This window comes from Aquila chrysaetos, chromosome 6, assembly GCF_900496995.4.
Source record: "Aquila chrysaetos chrysaetos chromosome 6, bAquChr1.4, whole genome shotgun sequence".
Classification (NCBI taxonomy): Eukaryota; Metazoa; Chordata; class Aves; order Accipitriformes; family Accipitridae; genus Aquila; species Aquila chrysaetos.
The window spans coordinates 22,528,587-22,552,766 of NC_044009.1; the positions used below are offsets into that span (position 1 = coordinate 22,528,587).

At 40.6% G+C, this 24,180-nt stretch overlaps 1 protein-coding gene across 6 annotated transcripts in view; it reads right to left on the reverse strand.

Moving 5' to 3' along the window:
* The window catches only part of SATB2 (SATB homeobox 2), a 139,238-nt gene that overhangs the window by 90,009 nt on the left and 25,049 nt on the right, over positions 1-24,180 (reverse strand). For all 6 annotated transcript variants that reach the window (XM_030019009.2, XM_030019007.2, XM_030019006.2 and 3 more), the window contains one exon: positions 22,145-22,321. In XM_030019009.2, coding sequence (XP_029874869.1) covers positions 22,145-22,321 — 177 coding nt within the window. The remainder of the gene's footprint in view (positions 1-22,144; positions 22,322-24,180) is intronic.

Genomic DNA, 24,180 nt, shown 5'->3' on the forward strand with positions numbered 1-24,180 from the left:
TTTGTAGGGAGCCGATACAATAAAATGAAAAGTGAATTTAAATTAAAAGGAGAAAATAAAACACTTACTTTAAGGAATTAACACTTTTTCCCCTTCCTGCATATAAAGATATGTGTATCTGTATTTACTCCGGACACTATACAGTTCACATGTATGTATGTATATTTAGACACAGGTATGCAGCATGTTGGTATAACTAAGAAATGAAAAACATAGGAAGAAAAAAAATTTGGAAAAAAAATTTTTTTTTTTCAGTTGTTTCTCCGAGTAATGCCAGAAGATTCTTTGTATTTCATCTTGGGGTTTGAACATTAGTAGTCATTCTCTGATGATATTTAGATGAGAAGCCTTCAACTATACAAAGGTGGTGAAGTCATTATTTCTATTGCAGAAAATTATCTTAAATTCTTTTGTTCGTCAAATCACCACCAAAAGATGACACTATTTCTGAATATTCCCTGTGTAACGCAGATCAGTAGATTGTGGAAGTAACAGATATTTTGCTTCAGTGGATAGAAATCAGGGGAGAAAAAGCAGGGGGAATCAGTTCATAAAACCACAACTTGCGTAACTGGTTCTGCTTAAATGAAAAACAAATCAACTGATCATTTCCTGGCAGATGAAGCATTACATTCAAACAGAATTTAAGAATTTTATTCTTTAAATTATTTAGCCCTATCCTTACTCCCTATAGTCTATTCCCTTTTTATTTAAAAACTTGTTTTTAAAGCAGATAAATTTTGAAGGAGAAATTCTGTCTCAAACTAGAAAAAGTTGAAAAAGGAAAATATCAAAACCAGATCACCTCGAAACAACGTATTTTTAAATCTCATGCCCATGCCTCCTCTGCTGTTTAACTTTCTCTCCTGGCAAAACTATTCAATGAATTTGGTAAGATTACTAATGTGTTTGTTTAATCCCCCAGCCCCAGCCCTCCACGGACGCTTTTATGTGGATTTGTTAACTGTCAGAGCAGTGGTGCAGCCCTGGCGGGTGAGTTTCCCAGGTGAGGGCTGAGCCCTCATGAATCCAAGTTCATCACTCGCCACGTTGCTAATGAGACAAGTGCAGCCCAACACGAGGTTAATTGTCAGAAGCAATAATCTAAATTAAACTGGCCAACATTCAAGTAAAAGGTACCATTTAAAATATCCCTTTCAAATGAAAGCAATCTCAGGAGTTTATTTGCCTACTCAATATAGAATTCCAAGTTTTAAAAAAAAAAAACCCACCTTCCTCTTCCCCTCTAAGGAACCAAAGTAATTATTTTTAATACAGTGACATATGTTAGACAAAAGTATTAAGGAGGGGGCTTCGTTCCACTCCAAGTCTCCACGGAATTTTCCCTTATGTGATCACACATCTGAGCTCAGACTTTAACCCAACCAAAGAAGATTTTTTGAAATAATGGCTATTAGCTGATGAGAAAACCTTTCACAAATAATCCCAAAACATGGAAGATCTGGTGTGATGTTCCCAGCACTGAGAAGTATTATTAAAACAATATGGGGAATAAAAAAAAAAAAAAAAAAAAAAAAAAAAAAAAAAAAAAAAAAAGTGAGAGTTCACAAAAACATTTGAGAAATGGCTCAAGTCAACTCAAAGCTCACTTGGTTTTGGCTGGGACTTTGGGCTCACGACAGCCTCACCCTGCCAAAACAAATACATCCACCCATTTCTTCCTGATGCTTTCACCCGGGGAGGGACCTGCTCCTTCGCTTTCCCCTGCTACGGTAATGACATGCCTGCTAGGATTTGACTGGGGTTCATATCCCTGCCTGCCTTTGAAACAATTATTTTGTTAATTGTGAAAAGAAAAGGACTTAAGTGGCACCTCGGACTGACATAATAACCAATAGCTTCCAGATAATTGTTATGTGCTGTAATTAAAATAATGCACATCCTTTAGGCGAAAAGTTTAAAAATACCTTGGGGGAAAGTAGTTTGGGATATAATTCCACACAGGGAATCTGTATAATTTTGGTTGTAACCACAGAGGAAAAATGTAGAATTTAAGACAGAAATTATTCACTTACCATGCAGAGTTAGTATAAAAAACCATATTCATCTAATAAGAATGAATGTTGTGGGTGTAGTTACAATGTTTTATGCAATGTTTACCCATAAGGAATGACTGCAACATGTATGGAAAAGTAGTTTTCAATTAAACTTTTTTGTATTTTTAAAATTATTTGATTCTTTGTCATTTTTATGAAGGTAAGAAAAGCTGGTAAGTGGATACAAAGCTCCCTTTCAAAGCACTCAGTCAACTATACCTAATCTCTGCACTAGTGACAATCAGAACACCCAGGTTTTCAAAACTCCTTAATTTTAGCCTTGAACACGAGATCATTTTAAGTCAGGTAATGCAGTGAAAAACCTCTCAAATGAGTAAAGATAAACGTAACAAGAAGGAATAATGCTACAGAAAATACTATGAAAGACAGTGGATTCAAGTAAGTAATATTAAATGAGAAAAAACTTGGCTCAGCTTTTAACGATATTCCACAAGAAATGCCTTTCTTTTTCTAACACGGAGTTGAACTCTTGAATCACTGCAAATGGCTTAGCCTAAGACGTAGCTGGCAAACACGGTGGCATGAAAAGCATCTTGAATTAGACTTGGCCAGTTCCAGATGAGGATGCTGACTTGAGCTAGTTATAAACATTTTTACATTTCTCTTGTTTTTTTAATTCCCATTTGGGAAGCTGCTGGTCCCTCTCCCAAACATATCAAATGCAATCCGCAAGGCAGAAGCTTTGTTACATTCCATTCCATTCCTTGGATGCATTGGACAGTCTGCTGCCTACTCAGGAACCCAAGAGGAACATACAAAATGACACTCTCAATGCACTAAAATGAACACTGGAAGTTCGACAGAAGCGCATGTTTACCTTCATTCGCCAGCACAACCAACTGCAGCAAGCTGTACTAGTAGCACAGCCAAAGATGACTTCTTGAAGACAAATAGGCAGTGGCAAAACTGAGAAGAGTCAAGTGTTCCCGAACTTTGATGTAGGTATTAATCCTAGGCTACTGCCATCCTCTTGCTGCCTGATTCTTAATGAGCACACAAAGCAAAGAGCAGATGGTCAATTCGTAAGTCCGGCTATAATCAACACAGAGTCACTGACCTATGCCCACATTCAGCCAACCACAGGCAGACTGATCAACCGAGATCATCTAAGGAAAGACCAAAGATGCTTGGAGAACACCCAAAGAAAGGACTTCACTCACCGGGTCAACCAAGGAAAGCTCTTCATGGTCCACGGTAACATATTTACAAAAACTATTTTTCATTTCTCTTCATATGCAGTCCTTTAAATCCGCATTTCTCTTTCAGATGCGGGAAGTGGGCATTTTAGTCTTCATCTCTCCCCAAGCATTATCAAAGGGCCATAACACAGTCCCACTTAAAAATGTAAGGAAATATTCTAATGAATAACTATTACAGATGTAAAGATACAGAACTGCCTGTTTTCAGCACTAAAAGCAAAAAATATTTCCAAGCTGCTTTGCTAATTCGACTAAAAATATGCCAGGCAGCATCCAGTTTATCAGTTCTGTTTCTGAAGCGAACTCTTCATCCTTTCATTGGAGGTTTGAAGAAGGACACAACTACAATCAGGTCAGAGGCGTTAAGCAGTCAGGCCACAGGGAAAAAAATAGGCATGCAACATAGAACAGCCTTGGGTTTTTTCTTTTTCTCGCAAATGAAGAAATGTACTATAGAAGCCTCCTACCTGTCTGACACTGCACCTCCAGCAGTCAAGGAGCAAAAGGCACATTAGACAGCTGTAGGACTCCCATCTGGAAGAAGCCTAATGTTTCCTGTCCCAATCCAAAGACACTGATCCCAACAGGGCAAGCTATCGAGCAGCTACTTGGGCCAGATCGGTGAGGTTATAGTTATTTACTTCTGTCAATTTAAGCCCAAACTGTAAATGCTTATTCAGTCTTCCTACAGCTTTAACAACTCAAGCAAGATGATGACCACCTTTGCAGGGCTAAGCTGCCGTTTACTACTACTTAGAATTAAGTAAAAAGTAAAAGGAAAAAAACAGATTTGGAAAACCTAAAGCACTTTCAAAAAACTACACTCTGCTCCAAGACCTAACACAGTAATAGACTCTCACAGGAATAGCTATTTCCCTGGCAAGATAGTGCAATAATGCAATTACTGCCATTTAATTAATTTATATTCTCAAAATCTGTCTCCTTACAATTTCTAAGTATTTTGCTTTAACATCAAGACAGGATTTTCTGCCCTGGTTTGCCATAGCAACCCCTGCAACAAATGGCAGTTGTCTATAAAAAGGGAGGACTCTTTGAGCATGCATGCACGGTTTAGTATGGTTTGTTTTAAAGCAGGTCGGAGCACAATGGGCCTTTTCTAATGTGTGGGATTGAACACCAAGAAATCTCACTTCAAGGGCTGCCACGCTCCTCTGCAAAATGAAATGACACTGCTGCTAAGTCTGGATGTAATTACAGATGTGAAAGGACGGTTGTGAAGGTTTGCTTGTATCTTCCTCTCCCTCCCATACTATAGATGTATTTGCCATACCGCTGTTAACATCCTGAACAAGTAACACGCAGCAGACTTAACGTTTCCTTTCATTTTGTTTTAAGTGTTAGTATACAGTGGTGGCTGTTAAAGCACGTTTACCACTAAAGAATGAGACCTTTGTCTGTCTCTGTTGCAGGCAGAGCTCTCCCCTGCCTGCTCGTGCAGCCCCAGGCAAAAGCTATACCGGGAAGCCTTGACCTCCGGCCCAACAAGGACACTTAGTAGGGCTAAGGGTAATCCCGACTCCTCCTTGCTCATTCAGTTGCTTGAGCTGTTTGAAGCAATCATTACCAACTCAGCTACATTTTGCGGTCATATTATAAAATGAATCATTGTTCAACAGTCCAAGATTGCTAAACTCGTTTTATGTGTGGTTTAGAGTAGAGTCACTGGTTGCTCAGACCCCTCAGACTTGTACTCCCTCCAGTCTAGTTGCAGCGGGGAAAGCGCTCGTCTTTGGCGCTAGTCCAAACGTAGGATGGTGTAACAGAGCAGAATTTGGCCTCTAGTACTTGTTCTCACGAGCTAGCCAAGATTTTTTCAGCCACTTCCATCTGAAGAGCTTTTACCTCAGAGAGTCTCTAGCTTTTGTGCAGCCTTAACGTGACAACTTCTGGGAATTGAAATATCACTCCTTTTGAGGTACTCCGATTACACCCTCCTAAGCGTAACTTCTCACTACACGTTCCTATAGGCACAATTTCTGTTTCAAGAGAGCCTGTGGAATATTTGATGTTGGGATTTGGTAGCAGTGAATGAATACTCCATTATTCACCCTGGTGGTACAGCAGTAGTTGCTCTGAAGTTTTACAATGCAGGGTATTGCTGTGATGACATCATATGACATCATAAATCTCCCACGATTTCTAAAGCTTCTGATGAATGTTCCTACATAACCGCCTTGTTAATACATGAAAAAAAAAAGTGAATCAAAGAAAAATCTTGTGCATTTGTGCACTATTTAAAAATCTACAGACAAGTACTAACCACCTTATCCTTTAAAAACAACTCTACCTTAAGTTCCAAAGAAAAGAAGGTACCATCTTGATTTATGGATGCAGTTAGACAGGGAGCCCTGCTTTTACGTGAAAGCCTCACAAAGAAAGCTCCTCTGCAAAATATATGAATCTTAATTTCAAGTAATATTTCTAACAAGTTCTCTGAAAACAAAATGTTACTGTATTTCTCTTATTACATCCAAGTGTTTATGATATTTCAACCACAAATAGTCCAAATTAACAAGCATTTTCTCCTTCTTTTAAAACCTTCCTACATACACATACATATTAGTCAAGCTAAAGACCAATACTCAGTCCTTGCCAAAAAGGTGGATATTTGCCATCCCCACCTTCAATCAAACACACACACACATAAACTAAAGCAACACCATAGCCTACTGTGAGGCTCCTAACCTCAGGCTTCTCATGTCTCCCTACTCTGCAGCTTTCTCCTTCCTCTGGTCTTAAGAAAAGTACTTGAAACAAAGTCAAATCTGACATATATTAAGACAAACATGCTTCCCCACTTTCAGTCTCAGAGCTCCCATGCTTCTGTTCCTCTGAGGACACAGGTCATCTTTCTCCATGACTCTGCAGAGGTAGGAGGACTCCTATGGGTAACTTCTATTTTGTTGTCCCAGTCTAAGTCCCTGTATCTCAGGTATTCACATAAGCAAGCAAGGACCTAAACCAAAGCTCCTACAATATATTATAAAAAATAATCAAATTACTCTGAAGATCATTAAACAAGAAATATCCTGCAAATGGATGGCTTTCATATAAGGAAAAATGTTCTGTAGTAAAACGGCTTTGGCCTATCGCTCCTGTAGGTAAATAACTCACTCCAGAATAGCTGTATTGAGTTTGTTTTTCTGTATTAGGATACAGCTGAAAAATTACATGGATGGAACACCCCAAACAAGCTCTTTGCAAACAATCAACAGTGGTTACTGATCCTACAGATAAACGCATCTGAAGCTGTGTTACCCATGCTCTCAACCTGCCTCCCAACAGATTATTTACTTCTTCACATAAAACAAGTTTGAAACGTAGCTTGAGATATGCCTGGAAATAACAAAATCACGTTTCAACCTCTGCCCTCAATTGCATCAGTGGAAATCGAAAAAAACTCCACTGACTTCAGAAGCATTTGACTTTATTTACACTGCTCTTAACCCCAAAAATGGCTTAATTTTCTTGTAAAGAATCCCTTGTTGAAGCTACAGCACCAACAATTATGAACACTAACAGCATTGTGTGTGCTGATTTTGGACTCCACGTCACACACCTGGATGCCCATTTAACTTCTGCATTTCACTTAGCTTTCACACCAAGACAAACCTTTCTAGTTCAATTTTTGGCCTTACTACAGTAGTACCAGAACACTACATTTAAGTTTCCACCACTGCAAGGAATATTTGACTCAGAGATACACACCTTACACTTAAGTTTTAAGAGGTCAGGACTCTGTTAACTACCAGCTTTTTCACCTCTGTTCTTAACTTTTCCTACTAATGAACCAAAGCCCCAAATGAAATCATCAGCCTAGACTCCTCCTGGCTCCAAAAGCCATGTTCATGGTGTGTAGTTCCTGCTTTGGCATCTCTTGTCCTTTCCCATCTCTCTCTTCATAGGACATCTAATAGAAAGCGCTGCTTTTTCATAACCTTCACTAAACTCTGTTAGCTCCCTTAAGTCACTTTCAGCCCCAGTTTTTCTCAATCCCTACACTGTTCTGCCAGAACATCAGTAAGACACTAAATAGTCCATGTAGTTTCAGGGAAATATCTAATCTGCTATTTTTGCAAGTTCAAATCGCTGAGCTGCCGATAGTAGGAATGGAATAACAAGATATTACTCAAGTACTGAAATCCTCTTTTTTCTGGGAAGAATTAGAAAACATATGAACTGTCCTATAATATTCAGTGGTTTGCTGAGCATGACTATGGTCCAGCCACATGCCATAGTGTATATATAGCCTTACAAGTTTATAACATACTGAGGTTTCTGCTTAATTTAAATCTGCTACTGAATTCTAATATCTAGTTCTCTCATTTCCCCATCTCCACACATCCCCCACTGACACTCAGTGCCAAAGGTTCAGAAATAATGAAAGGGCCACAGGCGGCCCCAGGCATGTTTGAAACCAACACAGACCCATGTGCGATCACACTGTCACATGCCTGCACACCCGCAAGTAATGTGCTTCAGAGAGCAATACTGTATCCCAAAGTTACCAACCAGCTTCTTTTTGTTCCCAGCAAATTAAAATGCTTGGATTCTTTCCTATTCCATGTTCTCATGCCAAAGACAGGATCATGCTCGCAAGCTTCTGATGGAATCCTCTAAGATTTTATTTTTTATCTCTACAAATTAAATTTTTAAAGAGAAGCTGAAGCTCCCCTCATTAAGAGCCCCAGAAGTATGCAAAAGAAAATGTCAAGAATTAACAATGCTAGTTATTATACTCCCACACAGGGTTAATTTTGTTTCCAAACAGCATGCAGAACTCTGTCCCACCCATCAGATGAGCTACTATACTTCTATTAGCGTTCTGGCACCTCCTTCTGTACAAACATAGCCCTTTTTCTATAAAGCATGTTATATAAATTACTTAAGCAAGCAAGCACAGACATAAGGGAATTTTTTTGCTTCCAGATTTAAACTCATCACTCCTTGTATCATACAGCATCTTCTTACCCCTAAATACTACATCACACAACTAGCTGGATGTAAAAAGACATTCAGTATATGTACGAGACCAGGGGAAACCAGGACCAGCCTCCCTCTATAAAGAAATTGCTACAACTCAAGACCTGACTCAATGGGCCAACAATCCACACCAAAATTAAAACATTCCATCTTTCTTCCTGTTAAGCTACAAACTGCACCTCGCAACTGCTCTGGGAAAATAACTGCAGGTCTTGAAAAAGACAAATGCTATGTCAATATAAGAAGTTATTTTGTCATAAACCACTTACATTTTGTATCTAAAAATATGTGGACCAGGGGCTGCCTATCTACTACAGGATATGCATGCTACAGCTACATTGCTGCAAATGCAAATATAGATACACATCTTGCCGTACAGCACACAGGATGGTTTTAATAGTCCTAAATACAGTTCAATTAACAGCAGCTTGCATCCATACCCAGTTCCTGGATACATGGCCAGATAAAATCTAGACAAAATGCTAAGCACTCAAAGGAAAACAAAGTACATGCTGTCTATTAATTGCATGGGAGTTAGCACTGCCATCATGTAATCCTTGGTGAAAACATGATTTTTATTTTTTTTTTATTTATTGCGATCTGTTAAAAGTCATTCCGTTTGAACAGCATTGCACAATTTTCAGACAACTGAATCTGTGAAAAAAGCCTTATGGCTTTGTGTCAGGTCTTTCCACATTATTATGGTGCAAAGGCTACATAAATTTATCTCCTTCTAATTCTGGATTTTTTAAAATATCAAGACACTGGGGTTTTTTTTCCATCTGCAGCTAAGATTCCTCCATCTCCCTCACATTTACATGCAAAACCAGAGTTTATGCACAAGAGAGATCAAAAAGGGATTGATTCAGGAGAAGCCTTGAAGATGTTTGATGGCAATTTTGTTCTGTAACCGCCCCTCCTTCCACAAAACCCACCTTGCAACCATGGGGCACCACAGTGCCACATCAGTACTACAGCTGTACCTGCAACTCTATCCCAACCTCACTTCAACAAGAAAGAGAAGAAGAGTGGGACAGGGGAGTTGCTGTACCTCAGTGAGATGGTGCAGGTGCTTACTACACTACCAAAAATCACCCTGCTGTCCCTCACAGAGACATGACATTGTTATTACAAACAGCATAGAAACACTTGGCTCTCTTGGCTGTCTCTCTTCTTTTTTGCTTTCTCCCTCCCTGCTTTCCTGTACAGACACACTCAAAATTGTAAAGCACAAAAAGTCCTCGCAAAATGAAATTTTGCTTCAGAGCTACAAGAAGGTAAGGGAAAAAAATCTCATGTTTTTATGGTAATAAAAATATTCCTTAACTTTGTTACTGAAATCACTTTGAATTATTAGGCATAAATGTTTTTTAAAAGTGTAATCCACATTTTATGATAAATGCTGCAGTTTTTGGCTCATATCACTCACACCAGACCATGGAAGCTCTTGAGCTAAAAATTATTACATTTCTTTCCTACTTGCCTTTATGAAGTGCCATACAGCCCTTTTGGCCCCCTTCTAGAAAAATTCATAAATGCATACATACGTTGGGATTTAGACAATTTGGCACCGGTCTTTTAGTATGTGGGAAAAACAATCAGCTTAACAGAAGCAGCTTTATATCAGTAAACTTTGCAATAAAAGTACTTCTGGCAAAAATAAATAAAAGAACGTCTCTATTATACAATACCAAACTAATCCTTGTGATAAATTTATTAATTCAACCCTCGAAAGGTCAGTGGAATATTAATTTGTTCCTTTATGAACAATATACTTGCACTAAATAATGTAATAGGGTTTAATCTAATCTGGTTAAATAGACGTTCAGTAACATTCAAACAGCCTTGGCACCAACACTGACACAGTTCAGTACAAAATGGTAAATTTACCATAATCCACTTTAAACTTTCAATGACAGAATAAAATTCCATCAAGGGTAGTTACAAAAGACAAATCTTTTATAATTGCCAGTTACTACCACATTCTGCTACAAGGGTAATATTCACTTCTTAAAGTAATACATCACTTTGTACTGGTAAATACCCAGTTGTTTCTGAAGAATACCTACTGGTTGTGCTTTAGGGGAAGGAAGGGGGATTTGTTCAAGATTCCTCCAGAAGTCCCCAGGAGGGAAGGAAATCCTAACTCTGCAGCACCACAGCATCCCCTTGGGTTACATGGCACTAAAGGGGCCATGGCAGGACCTACATTTCCCTTTACATCAGAGAAATGCCCACCTCCAGTACACTGTCCTATACACCAACCGTGCTTCCCCACTAGAAATCAGACTTGTAATCCTTCACCTGTGTGCTCTAGTCTAGACCGTGGCATCTCATTCCTAGTTGGAAACTACCATTTCACATACAGCGAGTCACCTTTCTCTGAGACAAAGCACGCTTTTGAAATCAACAGGTCTTTGCGAACAAAACAAAAGTTCCATATTTGATCCAAGAGGCAGATCCTGCTGCTTCTATGAATGCATATAAAACATATTTCCTTTGGAACAGATTTATCCCATTCTGCATAGGGTTTTATTTTATGGGTGGGGCTGTTTTTTGTTGATTTGGGTTTCTTCGTTTCATGGCAATTAGTTGTAAAACACCTTAAGATGCATTGCTAGAACGACTGCTCGACAAAGAGCACTTTGTATCTTATTGTAAAATATTCAGACACTCAACCCAAACAAATGGTGTCTGTAATAAAAATACTGCCATATATCTTCATTTGTACTAGAACAAATCAGTTTTATTTGTTCATTCTGCATTTTAGTGTCATAGGTCTCTTAGAAAAGATAATTTATAATTCCTTATGCAATTAGATATGAAATTAAGTTATCTTACTCTGCAGAAGAATTTATAATAAAGAGACCAGGTTCAACCAGTTCCACTGAAAATATTTTGATAGCGTCAAAAAAGACAGCATAAAAATCTTTAGTGTTTTAACAAATTAACACATGCCTTTTGGGTAAAGTACTGTACATGCTGTTAATCTTTTAATTAGGTTCCCAATTTCACATACACATTTATGGTAGGGGGGATTTTTAGTGATCAGAAAATGCAAATGCATGGTGTTGCTATGCTCTTTTAGCAGAGCTATCAAAAAAAAAAAAAAGAACTAGTATGTGTAGCCCTCTATTTAAAAGCTCCACAATAAAATATTAATAAATCTTTGTGAATATTACCAACAAAATACCATTCTTCATTCTTTTAAGCAAACAAATACAGCTTTCAGATTGAGAAAAAAAAGACTTGTTCTCCACACTCAAGCCACAGAAAAAGAAACTTTTATGTTTGTAATGCACGTAGTTTTTAGACCCATCATCAACATTTAAAAATACGTAATTGATGCTATCTATATAAATGGATACATAAATAGTGATGTTTGAAACACATTCTACAGTAGCACTTCACAAAATGTCAATCTTCTTACGCTGACTGCTGCACAATTCTGCCTAAACATCTCCTTCCAGGATCTTGAAACAATTTAGTATTATCTATAGCTCATTATTTGATACATTCTTTTCCTCAAGCATTTGGTCCATCCTCAGTTTCAACACAAGATAAACACTTTTCCCCCCCACAGACTATTTCATAGATTCTATAGCTGGTGTTGAAAAAAAACCTACTCAGGTAGACGAATTGCCATGAATTAACAAACCCTATGCCAAGGGACATTTGTAGCATGGAGTTGTCACTGTGAAAGTAGGAACCATCTACTAGCTAACCCACATAATGATTTTTGTTAGAAAAAGGAAAAAGGCCAAAATGTGGCTAAGCAGTAAATATCTTATAAAAACAAAGTATGAAAGCAATTTAGCTAAGAATCCTGACTGGCACAGGCATTCTCCTCCTAGTTTGCTTGTTTGAATTTAACTCTTTATTTGTAACTGTGGAAACAGACAGGTGAAGTCAAAGATGCTGCGGATAGAAAACTTGGGAGTGAAAACGGAATAAAATACAGACCCCAGATCCCAGGATTACTATAGCTTTATTGTTTAATTGACAGCTACTTCATCCTAGAAGAATTATTTTTCTGTTGGAATAAAGTTGAAAGTAAAATCGCCCATAAATACCCAGTGAAAAATACCCCAACCTCATCTCATTCAACTTGATGTAATGCCTTTTTTCAATCACACCTGTATAAACATTTTTTTTTTTTAATTGTGTGGAGAAATCAAAGGTATTCACTGGCCGAAAGCAAGACAGAGTATGAGCAATTCTCCATAAGCCCTGCATCAGTACAGAGATGAAGAGACATGCACCCTGAATAACCAAGTAGCTCAGTGGACAGGAGGAAGACATACACACCCACTTCTCTCAGCCACAGCTTGAATTTGAACCTTCATCGGTACTCTCTAAGTGAGTTTCCAGTAAGCAGGATAGTAGGCAAAAGGAGGTGACTAATAGCATGGTCTTTTGCTCATCCTTTTCCATTCTGTAAATGCAGCCATTTAATCTCCAGCAGACCCCCAATGATAAACAATGTAGCAGGGCAGATTGCCCTTGTAAAATTCAACTGATACGAAAAGATGCAAACATCAAATACAGTTGCTGATTGACAGGTTCATTTATAGTGCAATAACGGCCAGGAGGATTAAAACCGGGTCCCTTCTACAATGCTCACACGCAGCAGTGAGAAACCCTCAGAATTGACCCTTTGCTGTCAATGCCAGAAGGATCTTTCCTAAAGAGACGACCAGACACAGAACAGGGGTCAGTGTGCTTGCCCTCTCTCTTTTTGTTTTTTTAATAACCAGGAAACACTTCCTGTTTATCCCCTTTACGTTTTCTCCCTTTGCTTTGTCAGGTCTTCAGTTTCAAAACAAACTGGTTTTCATGCTTAGCTTGTCTGTGTGGTTAACAGGGACTGAGAAGCACTGCCTTACACCATGAGCTTGCAAGGGACCGCGCAGCCAGCACTGTTGCTCTCCACATGCTCAAACCGATTCCCCTTCACAGGTGCAGTGAGATCCAGACTGGAGCACTGATAATAAATGGACTTCAGACAGACCAGCCAGCAGAAAAAACTCTGCTTTCTCCCCAACAGCATATCCATTATAAATGCTGCATAGGGGAACCTACGCCCAAGGCAAAGCAGAGATCCCAAAAGTTGGGAGATGCTTCCCAATAAGCAGAAGCCAATCTGGGGGATGAGCCCTGCCTCTGCTAGGTTAAAGAAAGAAGCGGCTGGAGGAGAGCTCAGCTTTGTGCCCCTGTGGGGAAGGCAGATGGGGCAAGGAAACCTGCAGCTGGAGTGAAAAGCATCCCTCGTGCCACAGGGTTAAAATACTGCTTCCTTTACTTAGAGCAGGGACTGAAAAAAAAATAAGTCTCAGCAGACAAGAATGTCTAAAAAAGGAAAAAAAAAATAAGGAAAAAAAAAAGCTACCCTAACATGTTAACCACCACCAGGCTTTGCTCTCCTCATACTACTGAATGTTTAAATATTTAACTTGTTACCTAACAGGCTGCTAACTGCACCTCATTTTCCTTTTCTGGACAGAGGAAGACCTAGTCTAACCTAATTTATTCCCATTTTTAAATACAGCACTGTTTCATTATCAAATTCATGCAAGAAAAAGACAACAAAATTTTATTTTAAATTAAAATTCATATAGACCATTTCCTAATTTTCCTCAAAAATACCAGTGGTTCATGGGCTTGTGGGCTTAACTGAGAGGTTGGGAAGGGGGCCAAGAAAAATCAGAATTTATTACGCGCTGGTCTAAGTTTTTAATTGAGTACACACAGGCCTTTTGGAGTGAACTTGATTTTTATTTTACCCCAAACTACTATAAGGGTATATAAGGGTTGCCGTGACACAAAAAAGCCTGTGGCTCAATTTCCCCAGCATTTCTTCATTGGTTTATAAAACTGGCAGAATCCATGAAAATCTTCCCTTGAAGAGTGCAAAGCTTGAAGAAACTTCTGTCCTGCAGCGTTATCTTTTTGCACATGGCCTGCAATGTAAAGTGAATGGAAAGCACTGAAGAATACAGCCTTCACCAAACAGAAGCACAGATTTGCTCTTACGGCCTTAGCAATATTTCTCAGAAACAAAGAGGGAGAGAGAGAAACAAAAGGTTTAACGATATCTACCCACGGCACAGTCTGAGTTCGATCCACTAGGACCGTGGAACAAACAAATGACACACACGCCACTGCAACAAGTCCACTAGAGCGTCTGGAGCCGTCACTAAAACGTGATGCATTTCAAAACGCTTGGCCTCAAACTCCCATCGCAGGTACGCGAAGTCTCACAGACACGCAGGGAAGGAAGAAAGGGCGTTTCACTGGGACAGCTGAAGCCTGCTCTGTCCACCCCGCTCCCTCCCTTCGCCCCTGCCTCCACTCCTGCTTACGAGCGGTGCCGTGCTCGGTCACAAACAGCAGATGAGACAGAAGTGCTGAGCTGTTCACGGCTACCTTTGGTCACCCTCCTCTAAGCTGTTCAAACACTAATAAATTACCCATTTACTTATACTACCCAGATGTTTGCCATCTAGAAAAATAGACTATTATTTGTAGAGGTTTTGTTCCATCACAAGAATCCTGTAAATAATATATTGGGATCAGAAAGCCAATACCACGTGGCAACTTCTATACACACCAGCATGGGGGGGTGGCAGGGAAGAAAAGGAGAGACACTTCCCGACCGCTGGTTAGAAGTTAAGAACTTTCACAGTGAACTTATAAAAGAATCAAGTATTCACTAGAATTCATGCTGTTGGGATAAAAAGGTTACTTAAAATAACACTACAGATGGAGAATGAGGGTAACAAGTAACCTGAAAGGTTGGTTTATTAATTGGATTTTGATCTTTTGTTTCCATATATGTATTATACTTTTACATAAATATACATTTGTATGTGTGTATATGTATAAAATATGTGTGTACTTATATTCTAGATTAAACTATAAATATATGTGTTTATATATATAAAACAAAATAAAACACATTTTTTTATATATATGAATATGACATCCTAACATTTCTTTGTATGTCACATTTTCCACAAAAGAAAGCCCACACTAATTTTAGTAAACCCTAGAAATATAAGCAGCTTCAACCTCTACCTCTTCTTTTATTTTTTATGTAAGATTTCTTAAGAGTTCCAAGCAACGTTTAAAGAGAACTCTGGGGCTTTAATTGAAATGGCATGAGATGCTGAACCTTGAACGACAGTGTCTTTCAAACCCTGTGTCCATTATGCACTGAAATGCCTATCAAAAAAACAAAGAAGGAAGAGGTTTTCAATATTCTCATTAAATTCTGACTTTCTCTCATGGTTCCTGTAATTGAGTTTCACTTACAGTTGTCATGAAGTTTTGTAGAGTAGACAAAACAGTGATTTGATGGTAAATATCTGTATACAGGGAGGGAAATAAATATTTGAGTAGTACTCAGCCCACTTTCTTCAAACAACAGGGAGAAAGACAAAGAATGCAACTCAAGCAATGTACAATTCAAGAAGGAGCATCTTTTACAAGGATAACTTTGATCTGGATGGCTGAGTATCACTGCAAGAAAACCAGTCTGCTTAGCAATTCCAGACAAGCTGTCATGAAATTGCATGTCAGAGTTTACCGCAAGGTGTCCATCTAACATCGTACCATCGTACCCTTCACACATATTACTGTTAAATTATTTGATTTGGGCCTTTTACAATTTCACCTGCAAAACTGGAGAGAATAAGGAAGAGCTTACCCACAAAAAGTGTCCCCAGTAGAAGCAAGGGGGGCAAAGGGGATTACTAAAGGTAAGGAGCCATTAATTATAGATGGAGTAAGACGGAACTGCTGAAAAGAGCTTCAAAGAGGGCTGGGTTGGTTTCTTTTGTTTGTTTTGGAGTGGGTTTTGTTTTGTTTTAAGATGCATTGGTTTACCAGGGTGATCATACTCTGTGGCAAAAGAGCTTGAGCTGGGAGAAATAGAGCAACTCTACACGGACTGACAACTCTGTTAGGTGAGACCACCATGCCATCTCCGTATAAACGGAAAAGAAAAAAGTAGCAGCAAACGGTGACAGAGCCAGGAAATGACCCAACATTTAGTCTGTTGATCGCTGTAATGTCTTGTTATTTAAGTCATTATATCACTAGTGTCTCTCCTATTCATTAAAGCCAGAATAATACTGACTAGAAGGTCTTTCATCACAAGGACAGGGAGCCACAGCTCAGACATACAAATGACACTGGGCTTTTGGCTGAGGAGTCAGAAGATCCCAGATTATAGCACCCTTGTAATTTATTGCACATTATTCACAGGAAAAACCTGAACCCAGGTTTCCTCTCATTTTTCCCATACTGCTACCTTGCACTTGTGTTAAAAATAGCATATCTGGTCTTCCCAGCTGCAGCAAACTTAGCTGTATACATCAAGCACAGTTTAGCAGGGTTTCACCACACTTTTACTGTACCTTTCTTGATACAGAAATATAAAACCAGCTTGTGGATGTTCAATACAGCCCCCAGCTGGTATGTTCTGCCTTTACCTGACATTCATTTGGAAGCTACTGTGGTCCTGGAGACAGCAGGGATGGGAAAATTTTACAGGATCTTTCCCTACTAATCATCCACTCAGGTCCTTCCAATTGCCCCAGAGCCCTACCTTCTTGGACCAGCTTAGGCAAATCCATTCCTTCATCAGTATCTACACCCTTCAAATATTTGTACATGTGGTTATAATCCTGTTAAGTCGCAAGATGGTCATACTGGTCTCACAAAGGCTAGCCAGAGTGAAGGAGCCCAGCATTCAGGCTGCCACATTCTCACACACAGCAGCCTGGGGTTTGGACTGATTCGCTAAACGTCACCTTATCAAACAGATCCAGACTTTCCTTTGAAATACTACTTGAATGCAGGCTGCAAGTGCAAGAGGCTTCCAATAAACAGCAGAGAGCAGGGCTGAGCTCACGTATTTAGACCCTCGAGAGAAATTAACACACTTGCAGTCTGGGTTCCTTCCCGCCCCAGCCACGTGCGCTGTGGATCCAGGGGAGAGCCCTTACGTATATGTCTGTGCCTTGGTTTCCTTGCTATGCAGTCGGGAGAGCCACCTTTCTCTCTTGCTGCAGCTCGCTGCAAGGACAGCTCCACTAGTGCTCCAGAGCGCAGCGCTCTGCAGAAGCACCAAAGCCAAGCCAAGCCTGTCTCACAACTTCCCGTGGCTGCAAGCAACATCAGAGCCTCATGGGCAAGGCAGCTGGAGAAGGACACTTGGTTCTGAGATACACCTCTGGGTGTCATGACATTAGGGCAGAGGCACCCCATCAACTACTCTGGCCAGGCACTGCCTGGCAGCAGCAAAATTCTCACCTTCCCCACTCCAGTCATGCAAGGCTGACAGGGCCGATGCTGTCTGACCTCAGCTCACTACGTCACGATCCCCACAGAGCATCGCTCTCCTCCATGCCCAGCTACTGCAACTCCACATAGCAAGGCAAGATACTTAAACCTTTTCTGTTTCTCCTTCTTGTCCTACTGCTTCCCCACTGACCACTGCCAGCGTCTCCTTCCAGCCTTCCACTCTGACCAGCCACCCCAAGCCATTTGCAGCCACAAGGCTTCCCACTCTTCACTCAGCACCACTAGAAGAAACCGGACTGTATGAAGAGGGGCCTCCAAGGCATTAATACAAGGCACTGCCTCTTGCAACAGCTGCGCTCATGGCAATACATTGCTTAAGAACCAGGGTTTGGCAATCTCTACAGCGACAGGGATGGGAAAGATCTAATGTTTCTCTTGCTCTGTGTTAACTTCCCTCCACTGTTTTCTCACCTCTCCTTCCACTCCATTTGGCATCTCAGTGCCATTTCACTCTTCTGTACACCCCTTTCCTTGTGGTGGCCACCCACAGCAACTAACCCGAGCCCACAGACAGCAGTCAGGGCAGGTACTCCACATGGCCCTGCCAACACACCTAGCAGAAGCACCTGGGAGGAGAAGGCAAACTCCGTTTCAATGGCCCATTCAGCTTTGCAAGCTTTTGCAGACAACATACACCAGGTTCTGTTTATACACTCACAACAGCTAACAAGGAACTGGTCAAAAGAAAAAAAAACATATATACATATATCCACAAGAAATCACACTATTTTCTTTTCCATATGGATTCTAAGAAAGTAGAACTTGCTAAAAGCATCAAACTAAGCACTGCTCTTCCTCTACCCCACACTGAGGAGGGAACCAGCTTTCACAGCAGGTCCCAAAGCTGCAGGACTGCACACAGGGTACTCCAGACTGCAGCTACTTTCATACTGCTTTGGTCCCAGCACTCAGCATTGTATACCGTATGTATATACCAGTTCCCTTCTCTTGCAAAGCCCAGTTATAACACCCCACCCACCCACCAAAACTAACAAACAAAAAAATCGTATCAGGGCATGTAAATGTTATTAAAGTACACATAGAACAGGTGCCCCTTTAAAGCATGGCTCTTTTCCTCTCTGGAAGGCACATGAAGCAGGTTCCCTAGTGTCAGGTGTAAACTCAAGTGATGAAAGAAAAATACATAAATGTTTATTAAACCTTTGTTGCCATTCACACCACCAACTTTCACACCCCAGTGCCAAGCTGTTAACGAATTCCCATGCTGTTCCAGAAGACTTTTCACAGCTCCTGTCAGAAAAGGGAAGTTTCACAAGGGCAGTACTCACTGGAAAAGTCTCTGCTCTCACCACCATCGACAAAAAATGTTCACAACCAGCTGTTTGTGGAATAAATGTGTCCTGCCCAAACTGTGTGGGAATAAAGAGCTTCTTCCAGTGAGGCATGGGGCCACCTTCATGTATACCTCCTGACACATATTTGTTTCAAGATTATTTATGCTAAGACTTCTCAATTTACCTAATGACCAGGACTAAAAATGAGCCGTGATAAGCCAAGTGACCAAGTGACCACAAGCCGGTACGTGAGGCTCCAGGCCAGACGGCAGCTGTGCATGCAAGCTACAGCTCATATGCTCGGATGCAGTGTCACCTCCTTGGGGAGCTCTGCAGCTCTAGGCTGCTGCCCGGGCAGGCAGCCCTGCGGCAGGGCCCCTTTTTGGGCGCACAGACCCCTCGGGGAGGCAACGCACCACCTACCGCTCCGTGCCACGTTTCCTTTCTGGCACCCAGACTCTGCCATGCTGCCATACAGTTGGCAAGTGTGAGGCAGGGCCCTGCACACAAGGCGCACACAGCCTGCTTGAGCCTCAGCAGGTCTGTACAAGTGCCACGGCAAACCGCAGCGAAGGTGGCGTGAAATCGCATAGCGATGCTCTCTGCTGCCACAACTCTTCTTTTCCCCCACAACTAGCTCTTTTATCTGCCACTGGAGACCCTGTTCTAAAAGGAACAGGCAAAGGCAAGATGCTTCCCACAAGATGAAGGGAACATTGCTACTCCTTTCAGTGATCCAAAACAAGAGGGGGGCGAAATGAAACACTTTCCCAACTCAAAAGGTGACAATTACTACATGCTATATTACAGCTTAGACAGCCTTTACAATACAAAAGCTTTGACGAGCTCACATTTGCTTTGTCCCTGGAGGACATGGGGACACCTACTCATGTCAGTGTTCTGCACAGCATGTTGCTCAAAGCTTTACCATTTTGAAAAATGCGCCTGAAGATCTTCAACTTCTCATGCAGATCCTGTAATTCAGCTGATCATAAAGCATAAAGAAGAACTAAGTGACTGCTTACCAATGTATATTGCTAAATGAAATCAATCCCAAGCACTAGAACAGAAGCAGACTTTTCCTACAACCGGAATAAGTAAAGCAAATAGCTTTATTGTTTTTCCTCTTTTTAATATCAGAAAATTGTGCTCCCAAATAAATCCTTCTATCAACAATTTAGCAGCAAGCTTTTGTCAACCCCAGTTGACAGATTATAGCCCAATATTCTATAGATTTTCTCATTAAACTAAACAATCTGAGAGATCTATTAGCACTCTGTCTCTGCCAGTACCTCATCTCTCAGCTTGCAGACAGCTAGTACAGAAGCAATATACTACAGAACATGCTGCATACTTCAGCTTCCTATCTTAAAATCAGTACAACCTGCAGTATTTGTCCAGGATGTATAGAAGACTTTGGAGAACTGGTCCTTTAAGGTATTTTCTGTTGTTCCTAAATATTATATAATCTGATGTTTTCTAGTGGAAGGTAATTGCTGCCTTAAAGACAAAAATGCCGATGTCTTTTCTTTTAGGCTAATTACAACAACTAGAGATTCAACTTTTAATTTCTAGATGAGTTATTCGAGCAACACATCAAGCAACAAATTAGTATCTGAACCTGCTCATTGTCAAAGCCTGTAGTTCAAAAACGCAGTGGCCGTTTCCTCCCTGCACACTGACTAATTTCCTTCGTGAGTCAATCTGTCTCCCTCCTTGCTATTCTCACATCAGAGAGATGCTGCAAAAGCAAGGTTCCCCCAAGTGAGATGCTCAGCCAGTGTGGATCACTGCACTGAATGGCATGCATCCTTGGAGCAGGTTTTTTGCAAAGCCCATTTCCCTTCGTAAGTGCCAAGAATCAAATCTTGGCCACCTAACGCAACGTGTTCCACATGTTAGCTCGCAACACGTTGAGCAACTGTGTTAACTGAGATGGATAGCGCTGTCAAACAGGAAGCTGGCTTACCAGGATGGAAACAGTGGGATACATCGACCTTTTACATTCAGAAAAAAACTGTCCCTAAAATGACATGAAATGTTTCATATTAAAAAACAAAACAACTACCTTCTCGCAGAGCTTTTATTACCATATTGTGTAAATAAACACATGTGCATGAGCTCTGCCTGTATAAAGAATCTGAGCCTCTCTCACAGAGCAGAGGCTGACAGAGGAAATGAATCATTATCACTCTGCTTGGAAAGAAGTTTGTACAAGGAGCCTGTGCTATTAACCACTGCCTGGAACTCCTGGATTCAATACCACCACTGCTCCCTCTGTTCACACGTTCAAATACCTAGCTATACAAAATAACTAAACCCAACAGATATAAAATCCAAATCCCCAAGCAAAGCTTCTATTAAACTACTCTAAAAGTGCACAGATTTTATTGGTGACATGGAGATGAAACTGAAGCTTACAGGCTTCTCATCCAAAAGAATAAGCACTGAAATAACCTGTTCAGTATAAAAAAGCCTCTTGAAATGCAAAGTTCATTCTGGAAAGATTTTTCCCAACCTGCCACCTCCTGTCCATCTCCCTCAAGATTAGGATTTTAGGTTTGTTTTTCTCAAGCTGATATTGTGGGTAGAGAGAGGAAAGCTTTGTTTATTTTAAGATTTTGCTGCTACTGGAGAATCATCTCTAAGTGGAAGGGACTGTAGAGCTTTACAAAGGGCTTTGCAGCAATATAGTAGGTAAGTGAAAACAGAGAAATCAGCCTGCACGTTTAGCACTACAACTATTGGCCATAAGGAGAGCATGTATATATATAACCATTATATGCAATGTATGATTTTTAAAATGGAAGACTATAATATGCTGTTCAAAATGGCCCTGATACAAAGAGGAATACTAGATACCATCTAGCTGTACACCTAGAGGTTCTATCCAGCTCTTCTGTGCTGACTTCCTCGAAGCAGCAACCTGCTTCATGGTACAGAACAAATGTGTCATGAATATGCTGGCTGATCATTATCACCATATTTCACACTTCAGCAAGATCCAGCTAATGCTTTCTAGGCAGGCTAACAAGGCAGGCCCTGTTGTACACCTAGTTTAACATTAAGCAATCAACACAACTGATATAACCACCTCCAAGATTTGCCAGCGACCTTCTTGCTTTTTCCTTACATCAAACAACCTCAGGTGCTGTCTTCTGCCAGTAAAGAGAAGGGGGAAAAGAACTTTATTGAATACCTTGTGCCTGAGCTGCAGAACTGTGGGAATACCCCAGAGCCAGGAGCGCTGTCTCCACCAGCTGGCTAAAGAGCACATCTTTGCGAACCAGAACGAACTCAGCATGCTCTTCTCGATTATCGTATTCAAGAGAGGCGTCCGACTGTTCCACCACACAAAAGACTGGAATCATCAAACCTAGATGAAAAAAAAAACCAAAACAACAAAGCATCAATAAGAGAGGAACAAGAAGTGTGTCATACATCTCTGATTAAAGCTGTAAATTAAAACACCTCCTAGAAGGCTCATCTTAAGTGGAAATCTGCCTTTCTTCCCTGTGGGATAGCTTTTGTTTTCTTTCCAAGGGAAATACTGAAGTCTCATCACTTGACTCATTTAAAAACCACACTAAAAGCTCCAGAGAATACAATTCAGGAACAGAATCACAGTCAGCATGAGGATGAACAAGATTTCCTAATAAGACCTTTTCAACATTGCAGAAGTTTTCTACAGTTCCATGAATGTCCCTATTCTTTCAGGTCAGAGCTTCTTCACATTCAGCCATACGAAAACCTGACACACAAATGCTGCTTCTGCTTCTCTCCACACAGTGAACGTATGGAGCAATCAGCAGAGGCTAGTCCCATACGCAGTTCTTGGCTGGGATAGGCTTATTTGCACATTTTCAGACCATGGCCAGTCTTCTTGCTGTGCAAGGAAAATACCCTTGCATTGATTTTGCTGAAAACGATAATCTTGTGTTGGCAGCTGATGGTCGCACAGACCTAGAGAGGCCAGTGGCTGTTCTCCCGCTGCATGTATGAAGAGAGTGAGAACAGCTCTCTTCGAAAGAGGATCAAGGATGAGGAGGAACCACAGAAGTGGAAAACTCAGGGGGTGGTCTGGATTCAATTTTGTTCTGCTTTATTGTAAATTTACTTTTTGTGGTTACAGGATCAAGTCATCTATGGCAATAAATTGTGGGGCATGAACTTAAAGGGATTCAATACTACAGACAGTAGAGAAAGAAGCAATTTGCAGGAGACAGCCCTACAGTACTCGAAGCGCATGCACAGAGGGAAGATGGAACAGATGGAAAACCTACAGAACTGCACGGTCATTTCCATCGCCTGCTACAGGCCAGGCTGTAGTCAGGGGTGGCAAAGGAAAAACCACTGCCTCCAGTCACAGAAACTTATTAATTGGTTACGTACAATTTGTTAGCCCCTAGATAAACTAGAAAATACTGGGGCAGAGACAAGTCTCAGCCTAAAGCTGTTCTTTAAATGTGCTATCTGAGGCTCATAATACTGCCAGAATGTTCACCTCTAACTCCTGTTCTTCAGAATGCAATATAACCATTTCCAGTAGATAACAACTATGAAAAATAACTGAGTATATTTATGAAAGGCCAGACACAAATCACTGTATTCCTGGACCAGGCACTTCTTTAACGGAAAAAGAGGAGAAAGCCACATTTCTGTTCTCCTTCTGTACAAAGTCAGTTAAATACCTTCAAGATCTTCTACTATCAGTAGCTTCAGTATCTACAAATCAATAGTTACACACCCCTTTAGAGGAGTCACCCTGCCCTGAAATAGATACAGTCATACCAGTAACGACTGCTGAAGGACTTAAATCCTCCTTGTCTTGAATTTGCCGAGACTAGATTTACTTTAAAATATATTTTAGATACACAATTCTCACTTAGTAACCTATCTGGCATGGAGCAGCTCCCAGTCTGACATTCTAACTGCAGGCCAGCAGCAGCAGCTACAAGCCACAATATCCAGTTGATATGTTTTAGTTCTTTGTTTTAAAACACAACCTGAAGTATTGTGTAAGTAGGTTACGGCATCACATTGATGCTGCTCCCTCTTCACTGCTTGATTCTGGGTTAAACTGATGCATTTTGCAAGTTCAAACAGCCAAATTCTAACATGCAGTGTTAAAAAAAAAAATCTCTAGGTGCTTTCCTGAAAAGGCAGTGCAAGGCTGATCCTGTTCCTCTGAAATTAATGACAAAATTTCTATTCCTATCAAAGGTTAAAAATTGG